Source organism: Salvelinus sp. IW2-2015, unplaced genomic scaffold (genome assembly GCF_002910315.2).
Source record: "Salvelinus sp. IW2-2015 unplaced genomic scaffold, ASM291031v2 Un_scaffold1783, whole genome shotgun sequence".
NCBI classification, from domain to species: domain Eukaryota; kingdom Metazoa; phylum Chordata; class Actinopteri; order Salmoniformes; family Salmonidae; genus Salvelinus; species Salvelinus sp. IW2-2015.
In genome coordinates, this window is record NW_019943158.1 from 106,994 (window position 1) to 123,504 (window position 16,511).

Genomic DNA, 16,511 nt, shown 5'->3' on the forward strand with positions numbered 1-16,511 from the left:
TTCTCAAAAGAAAAACATCAACCAATTTCTAAAGACTGTTGACATCTAGTGGAAGCTATAGGAACTGCACGCATATTTCTATTAAAACGGGCTTGCCATAGGAAACCAATGGAAAACAGATTGACCTCAAATGTTTTCCCTGGATGGATTGTGCTCGGGGTTTCACCTGCCAAATCAGCTCTGTTATTCTCACAGACATTATTCAAACAGTTTTAGAAACTTCAGAGTATTTTCTATCCAAATATACTAATAATATGCATATCCTAGCTTCTGGGCCTGAGTAGCAGGCAGTTTACGTTGGGCACGCTTTCCATCCGGGACGTGAAAATACCGCCACCTATCCCAGAGAGGTTTTAACATTCAGTTGATACTTTCTATTTCCTGTCCAGTCATAGTGTCTATCACAATAGATGTTCTTTTATTTTTTTCTTGAAGGTGGATTTACTTTTTGCCTGAGAAATATGGATTGGTAAAAGTTCCATTCAGCTATAGCTCTATATAAAACTGTAGATTTTTAGGCGATTTGTCCTTGGCTTGAGTTGTTTCTAGCTGCCCTGAATTTGGCTGTCTGGTTTTGTGGTTATGCGTGTTGCTAGTACAGTATGTACTAATTGGACTGAAAAAAAAATATTCCTAAAGAAAATCAGAAGACTAGATAGTAATTTGTTATTAGATTCTGATGCATTTGGATAATATTCATATGGTTAGAGCAATGAAGAGATAATCTACCAACCCTGTTTTGAGCCATTTGGAGCTTTTTATATCTTTCTTTGCTGCAGATTACCATATAACTGGACAGTACTCTAAGTGTGATGGGACCAGGGATTAACCATATAACTGGACAGTGTTCTAAGTGTGATAGGACCAGGGATTGACCATATAACTGGACAGTACTCTAAGTGTGATAGGACCAGGGATTGAATCACCTGATTCAGTGTGCTAGATGTTACATACTCTGAACATTTTCTTGTAACAGCAATTCCCTTACCCATCTTAATAACAATATGATCTATGTGTTCTAGTAGTTGTTTTTTTCCACTTGCTCTACATGTATTCTATTCATCAACAAATTCAATTGGGGATCATCAGCAAGCACATATCTTGAACCAAATACAATACATTTAGTTTTAGAAATGTTCAACACCAATTTGTTCATATCAACCCACTCAGACACCATTCTTAGTTCACTGCTCAGTACATCTGTTAGCTCATTACATTCTGATGCTGCGGTATACATTGTAGAGTCATCAGCATACATGACCACTCTTGCTTTGTTCATTACTGAAGGTAAATCATTAGTAAAGATAGAGTAGAGCAGTGGGCCTAGGCAGCTTCCTTGAGGAACACCACAATGTATATCTTTATTATTTGAAAAGCTACCATTTTAAAGAACACTTTTTGCATTCTCCTGGATAGATAGCTTTCTATCCAGGACAGAGCTACATTCTTAAAACCATAACATTTGAGTTTTCCTAGTAACAGTTCATGATCAATTACATCAAAAGCAGCACTGAAATCCAGCAACACTGCACCAACTAACTTCCTGTCATCCATACTCTTWAACCAATCATCTGTCATTTGTGCTAAGGTCGTACTCATAGAACGCCCTTCTTTGCATGCTGGAAACCTGTTATCAGACCATTACATGAGAAATAATCCACGATTTGTACAGATACATTTTTTTCCAATAATTGATTTAACAGGCAGCAAGCTTATAGGACGACTATGAGGGCCAGTGAATGCAGATGTTGTATCCTTAAGTAGTGGAATAACCTTTGACTCTTTCCAGACTTCTGGGCACACCCCATACATCAAGCACTTATTAAAAATATGAGAGATTGTGTAGATATTTGGTTAGCTGTAACTCTAAGCAATTTGGTGTCTAGATGATCTGTACCAGGAGACGTGTCATCCGAAAGAGACAACAGCATCCTTTCTGCCTCTTCTTCTTCTACTTGATGACATTTGAACCTGCATAGCCTCTCCTTCATGATACAATCTTTTATAAGGCTATATGACATGGAGCCATCAGTTGGAATCATAGCATTCCTCAATTTGTCCACTTTGCCTGTAAAATATTAATTAAAGTAGTTTGCGTTGTCATGTGGTTTTGTAATAAATATATCCTCTGATTCAACAAAAGAGGCAGACATGTTTGAATTCCTACCCATAATAGTGTTCAATGTTCTCCACAGTTTTTTCCCATCATCCTTCACTTCATCAATTTTGTGCTGATAGAATCCCTTCTTCTTTTCTTTGTTTAGCTTGGTCACAAGATTTCTTCATTTACAATAACTTTGCTTATCAAACAAAGTACCAGATTTATCTGCTACTTTTTTGGCATCATACCGTTGAATCATTAAATTTCTCAGCTCATCATCAATCCACGGGGCACCGTTTGACGTCACAGTGCATTTTCTTAAAGGGGCGTGCTTATCAGCTATACTCATAAATAATTCATAAACAAGTGTGATAGTGACATTTCAGGATCATCCTTACTACACACTTCTAACCATTGTACATTCTTAATCTCATCCACAAATGAGTCCTGATTGAACCCTCTGTAGGACAGGCGGTAGATTACCTTAGAGACAGCCTCTGGTATTTCCAAAGTGAGTGCAACCAAGTTATGATCACTGTAACCTAGAGCCACTGATACAGCTTTAGAACAACGTTCAGCCATGTTAGTAAAAATGTGATCGATACGAGTTGATGATGTAATACCAGACCTACAGTGGGGAGAACAAGTATTTGATACACTGCCAATTTTGCAGGTTTTCCTACTTACAAAGCATGTAGAGGTCTGTAATTTTTATCATAGGTACACTTCAACTGTGAGAGGCGGAATCTTAAACAAAAATCCAGAAAATCACATTGTATGATTTTTAAGTAATTAATTTGCATTTTATTGCATGACATAAGTATTTGATACATCCGAAAAGCAGAACTTAATATTTGGTACAGAAGCCTTAGTTTGCAATTACAGAGATCATACGTTTCCTGTAGTTCTTGACCAGGTTTGCACACACTGCAGCAGGGATTTTGGCCCACTCCTCCATAAAGATCTCTCAGATCCTTCAGGTTTCGGGGCTGTCGCTGGGCAATACGGACTTTCGGCTCCCTCCAAAGATTTTCTATTGGTTCAGGTCTGGAGACTGGCTAGGCCACTCCAGACCTTGAGATGCTTCTTACGGAGCCACTCCTTAGTTGCCCTGGCTTGTGTTTCGGGTTGTTGTCATGCTGGAAGACCCAGCCACGACCCATCTTCAATGCTTTTACTGGGAAGGAGTTGTTGGCCAAGATCTCGCGATACATGGCCCCATCCATCCTCCCCTCAATACGGTGCAGTCGTCCTGTCCCCTTTGCAGAAAAGCATCCCCAAAGAATGATGTTTCCACGTCCAGGCTTCACGGTTGGATGGTGTTCTTGGGGTTGTACTCATCCTTCTTCTTCCTCCAACACGGCGAGTGGAGTTTAGACCAAAAAGCTCTATTTTTGTCTCATCAGACCACATGACCTTCTCCCATTCCTCCTCTGGATCATCCAGATGGTCATTGGCAATTTTCAGACGGGCCTGGACATGCGCTGGCTTGAGCAGGGGACCTTGCGTGCACTGCAGGATTTTAATCCATGACGGCGTAGTGTGTTACTAATGGTTTACTTTGAGACTGTGGTCCCAGCTCTCTTCAGGTCATTGACCAGGTCCTGCCGTGTAGTTCTGGGCTAATCCCTCACCTTCCTCATGATCATTGATGCCCCACGAGGTGAGATCTTGCTTGCCCAACAGTGTTGCCTTCTCACCAAGCTGCTTGCCTATGTCCTGTAGCCCATCCCAGCCTTGTGCAGGTCTACAATTTTATCCCTGATGTCCTTACACAGCTCTCTGGTCTTGGCCATTGTGGAGAGGTTGGAGTCTGTTTGATTGAGTGTGTGGACAGGTGTCTTTTTTACAGGTAACGAGTTCAAACAGGTGCAGTTAATACAGGTAATGAGTGGAGAACAGGAGGGCTTCTTAAAGAAAAAACTAACAGGTCTGTGAGAGCCGGAATTCTTACTGGTTGGTAGGGTATTCATAATACTTATGTCATGCAATAAAATGCAAATTAATTACTTAAAAATCATACAATGTGATTTTCTGGATTTTTGTTTTAGATTCCGTCGCTCACAGTTGAAGTGTACCTATGATAAAAATTGTAAGTAGGAAAATTGTAAGTAGGAAAACCTGCAAAATTGGCAGTGTATCAAATACTTGTTCTCCCCACTGTATTAGTGAACGTTCTGGTTGGTAATGTCATAACTTGGGTCAGGTTACATACATTGGAAACAGAAATAACTTTCTCTTTGGACAGTTTGTATTCAAAGAATCACCCATTAATCCATTGACCGTTAAGTCCTTACRTTGTTTTGCTTGAATATGCCTCTGGATGTAAACTGGAACTCCACCTCCATATCTATGTCTGTCCCTCCTGAACAAGTTGTCTCCATGTATAGAGAGATCTCAGCATACTCARAAGAAGAGTCCAAGTGAGTCTCTCATATTGCCAATACATGAATATTGTTTGACTGCACTAGACAGCATATTTCATGAATTCTGTTCCTTAAACTACATATATTCAAGTGAGCAATTAACAGACCTTTCTTTGGTATATTTACAGTATTTATACGTCCAATCATGAATCAGTAGCTGGAATCTGAAAGAGAGATACTCAGTGTATGTGTATGTGGGTAATGTATACTTGAATAACAGAATTTTCTTATTTTTCATAAAAAAATATTCATTTTGGTATAATCTATGTGTCAATATTGTCCACGAGTTTTAGTGGATAGACCATTTGGTGAAAGAGAAAATAGCCTAATTTATTTAAAAAAGCATCTAATGAACATTTAGAAAGCTTTTATAGAAATCAGACGCAACAATGTGGAGTGGCTTTCTAGTTCGTTGCGTGATGACATTTGAGTACCTTCAAAATTATTTGGTAAAAATAATTTATTTGAAGAACCGTCTTATTCATCATCATTTGTCGCAAAAAAAGAAAGTTAGACAAAATAATAATCCATCCCTGCCGAACAGCATTTTGATTTTAGCGTTCTTTAGAGCGTTTCTCCGATCTGCCGTTTCCATTACACACGTCACGATGTTTTAGTTGTGAGATATTGCTTTTGTCAATGGAGACCTGCCTAATTACATAATTAGCTATTAACTCTGCTACTCTTCCAACTATAGACTACTTCTGCCCCCAGTTTAGCCCTAAAACATTGACAACAAAAACATATAGACATAGTCAAATAAGTTTAAAAATTATAAAGGGTAGTTCATGCTGAAACCCTCATATTAAACACCAATGGTATTCACTAAGTTGATGTTTATATTCAAGATAATGTTTTACAGCTTGGTCAATCTATTTTTCATATTTAAAACATCTTGTTTTATTATTTGATCTTTTACATGTTATGAAAATGACCTAAAATCCTTGAACGTTTCTGTACATCTGCTAGTTTACTGGTACATTTTCTCACCGGTAAAATTCCCTCCCTTTGAAACGCTAAACAGAATACTGTCCACCTGTGTCATGTGAAATACTGTCCCCCTGTGTAGCGTCAAATCCTGTCTCTCTGTGTCACGTGAAATACTTCCCCCTAGTGGCGCGTACAGGACAATGCAATCCCAATTACCATATGAATGCAGTGTGGAATTCAGATCATATGCTTACCACACATAGAATACTATTCCTCTGTGTATACTGGTATTCCACAGTAAAGCATTTGACACCGTTCCCCTGCGCATTGCATAATACCATCCCTTATGTACAGTAACAGTACTGCCCCCACTTTTATGCCATGATACCGTTTTATTTCATACGTGTGCGACGCCTAAATGTGTCCCCCCCTCCTGTCTCCAGGTTCGTATGGCCCTGAAGCGGGCGGAGAAGGAGATGCAGACAGAGTGGTCGGTGCCAGACGCCCTACAGATGTGGCTACAGCTCACCCACGAGGTGGAGGTCCAGTACTACAACATCAAGAAGCACAGTGCGGAGCTACAGCTCATGGTCGCTAAGGAAGAGGTAACTTCCTGGAGAACAAATGACATCGCTAAGACATCACTTCCTTTGAGAGAGTTTTTCTAAGTAGGAGCAGACTTTAGGGGGATTTTGGGGTGTAACAGGATTTGGTTCAAACCTCACTGGGTTCTGACTTTGTAAACGAGTTGAGTGTTCAATTCTGAGGTGCAATTTGGAACAAGCGTTGCCCTTGTATAATTGAAAACGTACACGCACGTAAGCACACACACACACACACAAGCACGCACACAGATACACGGACAGGCAGACGCGTGTGCACACAGATACACGGACAGGCAAACGCGCCCACACACACACACAAAGAAACAAAATTAAAGTTTTTTTCCCCTAATGAGTTTTTTTAATGACACAGCTAAATTACTTTTTAATTGCATTGTTTGTTTTTGCCTTTGTTTTTGCCTTTGCAGCGAGACTGACTCAACAGGCAATTTCAGAAGTCAATTAAATGCGGCGCTGTGATAGCAGAAACCAGGAGACACAGCAATATGTTGCTCTCATTAAAGTAGATGTGGCCCAATTTGAGGACTTATTGATAAAACTAGTCGCTGTAGTAAATTGTATTGTGTATCAGTCTAGATACCAGTCTGTTTCTGCTCTAGCCAACAGATTGTGGTCTTGGCAAGAGATGTACAGCACTTTCAGAAAGTATTCATACACAATATGTATTCATATACACTTATTCCACATTTTGTTGTGTTACAGCCTGAATTCAAAAAATGGATTACATTGACTTTGTATCTCACCCATCTACACACAATACCCCATAATGACAAAGTAAAAACATGTTTTTAGAAATGTTTGCAACTGTATTGAAATGCAGAAATACTGTATCTCATTTACATACGTATTCACACTTCTGAGTCAATACATGTTAGAATCACCTTTAGCAGCGAATACAGCTGTTAGTCTTTCTGGGTAAGTCTCGAAGAGCTTTGCGCACATGTATTAAACATTATTCAAGCTCTGTCGAGTTGGTTGTTAATCATTCTAGCCAGCCATTTTCAAGTCAAGCCGATTTTAAGACAAAACTTTAACTGGGCCACACAGGAACATTCAATGTTGTCTTGGTAAGCAACTCCAGTGTATATTTGTCCTGGTGTTTCAGGTTATCATCCAGCTGGAAGGTGAATTTGTCTCTGTGTCTGAAAGCAGACTGAACCAGGTTTTCCTCTAGGACTGTGCTTAGCTCTATTATGTTTCTTTTTATCCTCGAAAAACTCCCTAGTCCTTGCCGATGACTAGCATACACTCAACTTGATGCAGCTACCACCATGCTTGAAAATATGAATAATGGTACTCAGTGATGTGTTGTGTTGGATTTGCCCCAATACATAACACTTTGTATTCAGGACATAAAGTTAATTTCTTTGCCACATTTTAGCAGTTTTGCTTCAGTGACTTTATTGTAAACAGGATGCATGTTTTGGAATATTGTTCTATTCTGTACAGGCTTCCTTCTTTTCACTCTGTCATTTAGGTTAGTATTCTGGAGTAACTACAATGTTGTTGATCCATCATCAGTTTTCTCCCATCACAGCCGTTAAACTCTGTAACTGTTTTAAAGTCACCATTGGCCTCATGGTGAAATCCCTGAGTGGTTTCCTTCCTCTCCCGCAACTGAGTTAGGAAGAATGCCTGTATCTTTGTAGTGACTGGGTGTATTGATACACCATCCAAAGTGTAATTAATAACTTCACCATGATCAAAGGGATATTCAATGTCTACTTTTAGAAATGTGTTACTCATCTACCATTTAGGTGCCCTTCTTTGCGAGGCGTTGGAAAACCCCCTTAGTCTTTGTGGTTAAATCTGTTTGAAATTCACTTCTCGTCTGAGGGACCTTACAGATACTGTAATTGTATATGTGGGGAACAGAAATTAGGTAATCATTAAAAAAATCATGTTAAACACTTTTATTGCACACAGAGTGAGTCCATGCAACTTATGTGACTTGTTAAGCACATTTTTACTCCTGAATGCATTTAGGTTTGCCATAACAAAGGGATTGAATACTTATTGACTCAAGACATTTCAGCTTTTCATTTTTTTAAATACATTTTTAAAAAGGTCTAAAAACATCATTCTACTTTGACATTATGGGGTTATTCTGTGTTGGCCATTGACCAAACATCTCAGTTTAATCCATTTTCAATTCAGGCTGTAACACGACAAAATGTGGAAAAAGTCAAGGGGTGTGAATACATTCTGAAGGCACTGTTGGAATGTATTCATGAACAGCTGCTACAATGGGCCGATTTTTCACAAGATAAGGCATGAACATGTAGCATAGAATGGATAATATTGAATGATAGTGGAGATCAGCCATATAGTGTTGTTAGGTTCTCAGTCTCAGAGTGAAAACTCAACCGACACTATGAAAGCTTAAAGATATACTTCTCCTTAATGCAACCGCTGTGTCAGATTTCAAAAAAGCTTTACTGAAAAAGCACACCATGCAATAATCTGAGTACAGCGCTCAGGCACTAAAACAAGCCATACAGATACCCGCCATGTGGAGTCAACAGAAGTCAGAAATAGTATTATGAATATTCACTTACCTTTGATGATCTTCATTGGAATGTACTCCCAGGAATCCCAGTTCCACAATAAATGTTTGTTTTGTTCGATAAAGTCCATTTATGTCCAAATACCTCCTTTTTGTTCGCGCGTTTAGTTCACAAATCCAAATTCACGACGTGTAGGCACTTAGTCCAGACGAAAAGTCAAAAAGTTCCTTTGTCTTTAGAAATGAAAAGGAACAGAGCTCGCTCTCACGGCCGCGAGCCTGACTTGCCTCATGGCATTCTGCCAGACCTCTTAGTCAAACAGCTCTTATTCTCTCCCCCTTCACAGTAGAAGCCTGAAACAAGGTTCTAAAGACTGTTGACATCTAGTGGAAGCCTTAGGAAGTGCAATCGGACCAAATTTACACTATCTTGGATAGGCAAAGACTTGAAAACCTACAAACCTCAGATTTCCCACTTCCTGGTTGGATTTTTTCTCAGGTTTTTGCCTGCCATATGAGTTCTGTTATACTCAGACATCATTCAAACAGTTTTAGAAACTTCAGAGTGTTTTCTATCCAAATCTACTAATAATATGCATATCTTAGCTTCTGGGCCTGAGTAGCAGGCAGTTTACTCTAGGCACGCTTTTCATCCGAACGTGAAAATAGCACCCCCAGCCATAAGAAGTTAACCTGACCTGATCTCGATGCCCCTTCATCACAAATCCATGTCTCTTTCCCCTTATCAATGCCTGCCATATGTGATCACTTCCCTGCACTCAATATTTCAATAGGATACCTGACATAATGTAAATGTTCTACATTACCCTCTCTCCCTCAGTTACATGAATACGTCTATTTCATATTGTCAGAACCCAACAGTGTCTATGTCTTTGTGTCAGGCAGAGAAAATCAACAGAAAGAGGAGTAGTGTGTTTGGGACCCTTCACGTCGCTCACAGCTCGTCACTGGACGAGGTGGACCACAAGATCCTAGAGGCCAAGTAAGAGAAGACGCATGCTCACCATTCATTTACTCTGCTGTCAAGTCATGGTGCTGTGCATTGTCACCTTGATCCGTATGTCTTTGTCCATTGAGCTGAATGGATGTGAGACGGCTGATGTGGAAAGGCTTGGGGATTTATGCCAGATCTATTGCTTACTGACGGAGGCTAGCAGGATCCCCACACATGTCAAACTCTACCTATCAGGTATAAATACCTATTAGAGTAACTTGTTGTCCATGCAGTAGTGGTATCTGCTTCAAATATAAACACACAAACCCAGGTGTCTGGATAAAGGCCAGTACTGCCAGAAGAGGATGGACCTCCCCTCTGAGCTGGGTTCCTCTCTAGGTTTCTTCCTTCTAGGGAGATTCGCCACCGTGTCTCTGCTTCTGCTTGCTCTTTGAGGTCTAGGCCGGTTTGCTGTGAAAGCACATAGTGATAACTACTGGTATAAAAATGGCTTTCTAAATACATTTGATTGTTTCCAGGAAGTCCCTGTCGGAGGTGACGGCCTGCCTGAGGGAGCGCCTCCACCGCTGGCAGCAGATGGAGAAGCTGTGTGGTTTCCCCTTGGTGCACAACGCTGGGCTTCCCAGCCTGACTGCCACCCTGTACTCAGACCACAGCTGGGTGGTCATGCCCCGCGTCTCCGTGCCCCCCTATCCCATCGCCGGTGGGGTGGACGACCTCGATGAGGACACTCCTCCAATCATTCCACAGTTAACCTGTAAGTGTGGAGGTTGTCATGGAAATGCAAAAATACTCCATTTACAGTTGTAAAGTGACAGTGTGTGGTCAGTATGACCTCAACAAGGCTCAAATAGATTTAAAATGTGTGTTTTTTAATTTGTGTGTATTCAGTGTCCACTATGTATGATTATGATAGTAACCATACAAACCCCTCTCTCTCTGTTTTTTTCCCAGCAGCCTCTATGATGCGGCCCCCTTTAACACGCAATAGCAGCCTGTGCCGTTCCCGCCGGAGCCTCTACAGCACTTCAATGGTGTCAGCAGACCCTGACCTGCTCTCCATGACCAGCTCACCCCTCTCCTATCATCCCCAGGGGGAAGAGGGATACATCTTCTTCATGGAGAGAAAGGGGTATGTTACCTTAAACCACTTCTGCCCTATTTTTGTGCGGGTCCGTTTATGAAAATGCGTTCAGAATAGAAAGGGGAAAGGGAGATACCTAGTCAGTTGTATGACTGAATACATTCAACTGAAATGTGCCTTGTGCATCTAACCCAGAGGGGTCTGAATCTTTGAATATGTGCTGATCTGACTTTCAGTTTCTTGCTCCCTCCTTTATTTTGCTCTCTCTCTCTGCTCTCTCTCTGCGCTCTGCCTCTCTGGCTCTCTCTCTCTCTCTCTCTGCGCTCTGGCTCTCTCTCTCTCTGCGCTCTGCTCTCTCTCTCTCTGGTCTCTCTCTCTGCGCTCTGCTTCTTGGCTCTCTCTCTCTCTGCGCTTCCTCTTCTGGCTCTTCTCTCTCTCTGCGCTCTGCCTCTCTTGCCTCTCTGCTTCTCTCTTCTCTTCGTCCTTCTCTGCTCTCTGCGCTCTGCTCTCTCGCTTCTCCTCTCGCTCTGCTCTCTTTTGCCTCTGCTTCTCTCTCTCTCTCTCTCTCTTCTCTCTCTTCTGTCTGGTCTCTCTCTCTCTCTCTCTGCGCTCTGCTCTGGCTCTCTCTGCTCTCTCTCTCTGACGCTCTGCCTCTCTGGCTCTCTCTCTCTCTGCTCTCTTACTTTCTGTTCTCTTACTTACTTTCTCTCTCTCTCTGCTCTTACTCTCTCTCTCTGCCTCATACTCTCTCTCTGTCTCTCTGCCTCTCGCTCGGCCTCTCGCGCTCTGCTCTCTTTTTTGTCTTCTCTCTCTCTGCCTCTCGCTGTGCCCTTTCTCTCTGCGCTCTATCTTACTCTCTCTTACTCTCTCTTGCTCTCTCTCTCTGTGTGTGTGTTCTGTCTCTGTCTCTTACTCTCTCTATCTCCCCCTCTTGGAGACAGGGATACTCAGGACACGTGTTCAGACACAGACTCTCTCAACTCCTCCAAGGGGCGTAAACAGTCCTACACCAACCCCTGCACACCGGGCCCAGAGACCCCCTACCGCAAGATCTCCCGTGAGGAGCTGATGATGTTGAGCAAGCAGGAGCCTCAGTCTTATGTCCGGGACTCACCTCCTCCTCAAGGGGGATCCTCGGCCCCCTCCCCAGCCCTGGAGCACCACAGACACAAACACAAGGGTTCGCCCGACCTCACCCGTGGATCTATCCCAGAGTCCCACAGCATGTCCTTCTCCACTTCGTCAGCAGGCAACAAGGCCATGTACAACGGCATCCTGGAGAAGTCCTATAGCATGGGCCAGCTGCACGCGAGCATGACAGGGGCAGGCGGGGTAGCGGTCGGGCGCTACCCGTCCCTCACCTCAATGGACAATGAGGGCAGGGGGGCGGGGGCCAAGGAGCAGAAGCAACAGAGTACCTCCTCCCAGGACTCCAGTGGCAACGGAGACAAGGCCAAGAGGTCCTCGTCCAAAATCAAGAGCTTGTTCAAGAAGAAAAAATAGTCCTACACACAGAGAGAGAGAGATTCTAGCCTTAATAAAAAAATGGCCGTCATCAAACGAAGCCAAAACATTATTTTTGTTCCTTTTTTTTCTCTTCCAAGATGGAATGTATCTCTGGCTGGACCCCTCAGACCTCTTCCAGATCGGTAGCCTTATTTTTCAATAATGCCTTTTTTTTTCACTCATAGGGCGCTGCTGATGCATACCAGATCTTACATACACCTGGATAGGTATCTTACTTATCAGCTGACCACATCATATGTTGTAGCAATCTGTCAGTCGATGATGTGGCGCGCAAGCATTGGTTGATGCATGCAACGTATGAGTAGGGTAACGCGACCATAGCCTCACATTTAAGCCTTCAAAGGTCACAGAAAAGTCAAAAGGTCAAGGGTCGTGCCAGCTGCCGTCGCCCAGGCAATCGTGAAGAGCATTAGCCTGGTCACTTCTCTTGTCTTCTCTTGTTCTTTTTGAGTTAAAGAACCCCAAAATAAATAACACTTGTTCTATCGGGAAACTGAGGGGGTTTACATGGTGGGCTTGTTAGCTTGACATCACTTCCTGTCTGACAGAGGCTCCTGAGCTCTGGACTCATTTCCTTTGAGAAATAAAAATCCTGCTGAGTTTGTTGCACTACTGCCTTCCTGTTTTCTGGGAAAGGACCGCCGCAGCGTGCGGAGTAAATATTGATGTGTAGAAGAGAATGATGTATGGATAGAGGCCTTGGGGAGATGCAACATGTGGTAGACTATTGCAGCCAGAACCAGTTGGTGCGTTTTCCAATGTCTCTCGTTATGGATTGTTCTATATATATATATATATATACACATACACACACACACACACACACACACACACACACACACACACACACACACACACACACACACACACACACACACACAGAGAGTGAGGTTCGAAATTATTGACACCCTTGATGAAGATGAGCAATAATGACTAAAATAAATAATTCAAATAATGAGCTATATTCTATTCTAAAAACAATTCTACTATACTGAACAAAATATAAACAACAATTTATATGATTTTATTTAGTTACAGTTAAGGAATTCAGTCAATTTAAATAAATGCATTAGGCCCTAATCTAGGCCCTAATTTCACATGACTGGGAAATACAGATGTGAATCTGTTGGTCACAAATACCTTTATAAAAGGCAGGGGTGTGGATCAGAAAACCTGTCAGTATCTTTTGTGACCACCATTTGCCTCATGCAGCGTGGCACATCTCCTTCGTATAGAGTTGATCAGGCTGTTGATTGTGTTCTGTTAAATGTTGTCCCATTCCTCTTCAATGACTGTGCGAAGTTGCTGGATATTGACGGGAACTGAAACACGTTATCGAACATGTCAATCCAGAGCATCCCAAACATGCTCAATGGAAGACACGGCAATGGATGAATGGCTCGACAACGGGCCTCAGGATCTCAACACGGTATCTCTGTGCATTCAAATTGCCATCGATAAAATGCAATTGTGTTCGTTGTCTGTAGCTTATGCCTGCCCATACCATAACCCCACCTCCATCATGGGGTACTCTGTTCACAACGTTGTTCTCTGAAAACCGCTCGCCCACACGACGCCATACCCGTGGTCGGCGGTTGTGAGGCCGGTTGGATGTACTGCCAAATTCTTTAAAACGATGCTTACGGTAGAGAAATAATTTAATCTGGCAACAGTTCTGGTGGACATTCCTGCAGTCAGCATGCCAATTGAACGCTCCCTCAAAACATCAGACATCTGTGGCATTGTGTTGTGACAAAGAAACTGTACATTTTAGAGTGGCCTTTTATTGTCCCCAGCATAAGGTGCACCTGTGAAATGATTATGATGTTTAATCAGCTTCTTGATATGCCACATCTGTCAGGTGGATGGATTATCTTGACAAATGATAAATGCTCACTAACAGGGATGTAAGCAAATTTGTGCAGAAAATTTGAGAGAAATAAGCTTTTTTTGTGCATATGGAACATTTCTGGGATCTTTTATTTCAGCTCATGTTGCGTTTATATTTTCTGTTTAGGGTAATACAATTGCTCAGAGGAAGAGATTTTGTTTAATAACTTATACATTTTTTTAGTTGCTGACAGCCCTAAGTTTCTTATAAATAAATAGTCAAAGTTTAGTATTTGGTCCCGTATTCCTTCCACGTAACGACCACATCAAGCTTGTGACTACAAACTTGATGGATGCATTTGCAGTTTATTTGGTTGTTTCACACACTTTTTTTGTTGTTGTTTTTCCCAGGAAAAATGAATGGTAATTAATTTATTCTGTCATTTTGGAGTCACTTCTCTTATAAATAAGAATATAATAGTTTCTTAACTTCTATTGACTTTTGGTTCTGAACGCCTAATGAGTCAAAGACGACTTCCACCCTACACATCCTCAATGTGATGTAACAATGCTTTCATTCTATGACGTAATTCCTTTGAAGCCTCTTGGAGTGACAAATACTGGAGAAAAAAGTCTAAGTAATTTACTGAAGACAGTATTGTTATAGAATATGTTTCTGAACATTTCTACATTAATGTGGATGCACAATTCATTCAGGATTTTCCATAATCACGGTACCAAGTGTTTAGAAACATATTCTATTTTAGAAATGAGGCCCGAGGGGGTGTGGTATATTGGCCATATACCACAAACCCCCGAGGTGCCTTATTGCTATTATAAACTGGTTACCAATGTAATTAATCAGTAAAAATAAATGTTTTGTCATACCTGTGGTATACGGCTGTTAGCCAATCAGCATTCAGGGCTCGAACCACCTAGTTTATAATCTTATTTATAATAAAAGTGACTACAAAATGACACAATACATTATTTACCAATCATTTCTACTGGGCACAAAATAATCTGAAACACAACCAGAACGAACAGCAAATGCATCCAACAGGCTTGAGGTAGTCCTTACGTGGCAGGAATATGGAACCAAATACTAAAATGTTGACTCATTTATTTTTTAAGAATCTTTAGGGGTGCCAATAATTTTGACCCTTTTTTGAGGGTAAAAAATAATTTCTTGTTAAACAAAATCTACTGAGCAATTTGAATTCGTATAAAAATATATATAATTTTCCTTTTATTTATTTGTAATTTTTTTGTTGCAATATAGCTCAGTGTTTGAATTATTTATTGTAAGCAATTATTATTGATCATCTTTATTGAGGAGGTCAATAATGTCAGACCTCACTGTTTATACACTTTGTTTTGACATTTTGTTCTTGTAGATGTTTTGTAGACAATGTGATTTCTATTGGTGGGGGTTCACAAGGACTGACTGGTGTTTACTGAGGAGAGCTAAATACTATCCAGATTTGACCTGTACTTGTCGTTGTAAACTTTCCTAAGCTTTTCCTAAATATTTTACCATTACTTTCACCTGTTACTTCCTAACTTCCTTTTCCATCATTTACATACGCTATGATAGGGACTGGTCACTAGCAACATACATAGTAGGAGACAAGCTAAACTGAAGAGTGAAGTTAATTGTTGCTATTTTACGATATACATTTGTAATATCAGAAGTCTGCAGATGTGACAAATTAGCTTTCATAGCACATCCCTACATTCTTATACCTACAGTCACCCATTTACCCCTACAGTGACCCATTTACCCCTACAGTCACCCATTTACCCCTACAGTCACCCATTTACCCCTACAGTCACCCATTTACACCCACAGTCACCCATTTACCCCTACAGTCACCCATTTACACCTACAGTCACCCATTTACCCCTACAGTCACCCATTTACCCCTACAGTCACCCATTTACCCCTACAGTCACCCATTTACACCTACAGTCACCCATTTACCCCTACAGTCACCCATTTACACCTACAGTCACCCATTTACCCCTACAGTCACCCATTTACACCCACAGTCACCCATTTTACCCTACGTCACCATGTTACCAGTCTACCCTGTCTGTCCAATTCAAATCCCTCTGCCTACACCCTGTCCCTCGAACCTCCCTGTCTGTCCATCAAATCCCTGCACTTACCCCTGTTCCCTCTAAAGCTCCTGTATGTCCATCAAATCCTGCCTCACGCTGTTCTTTTTAACTCTCTGTCTGTCCTCAAATCCCTTGCCTCACCCTGTCCCCTCTAAACGTCCGTGTCTGTCTCATCAAATCCCTGCCTCACCCCTGGCCCCCTAAAACCTCCCTCCCTGTCATCAATCCCTGCTCGACGCCCTCACCCTCTAAACCTCCCGGTCCATCAAATCCCTGCTCACCTGTCCCTCTAACCTCCCTGTCCACTCAAATCCCTGCGCCTCACTCCTTTCCCTCTAACCTCTGTCATCAATCTTTCCGCCCCAACTCTCTTGTTCTGTTTGT

The 16,511-nt window shown here is 41.7% G+C and overlaps 1 protein-coding gene across 1 annotated transcript in view; it reads left to right on the forward strand.

The window, feature by feature from the left end:
• The window catches only part of LOC112071954 (stromal interaction molecule 2-like), a 95,422-nt gene extending 79,534 nt beyond the window's left edge, over positions 1 to 15,888 (forward strand). Inside the window, 5 exon segments of the mRNA XM_070439579.1 lie at positions 5,901 to 6,062; positions 9,489 to 9,589; positions 10,081 to 10,319; positions 10,520 to 10,694; positions 11,588 to 15,888. Coding sequence (XP_070295680.1) covers positions 5,901 to 6,062; positions 9,489 to 9,589; positions 10,081 to 10,319; positions 10,520 to 10,694; positions 11,588 to 12,149 — 1,239 coding nt within the window. The 3' untranslated portion in view covers positions 12,150 to 15,888.
• Positions 15,889 to 16,511: the final 623 nt, after the last annotated feature.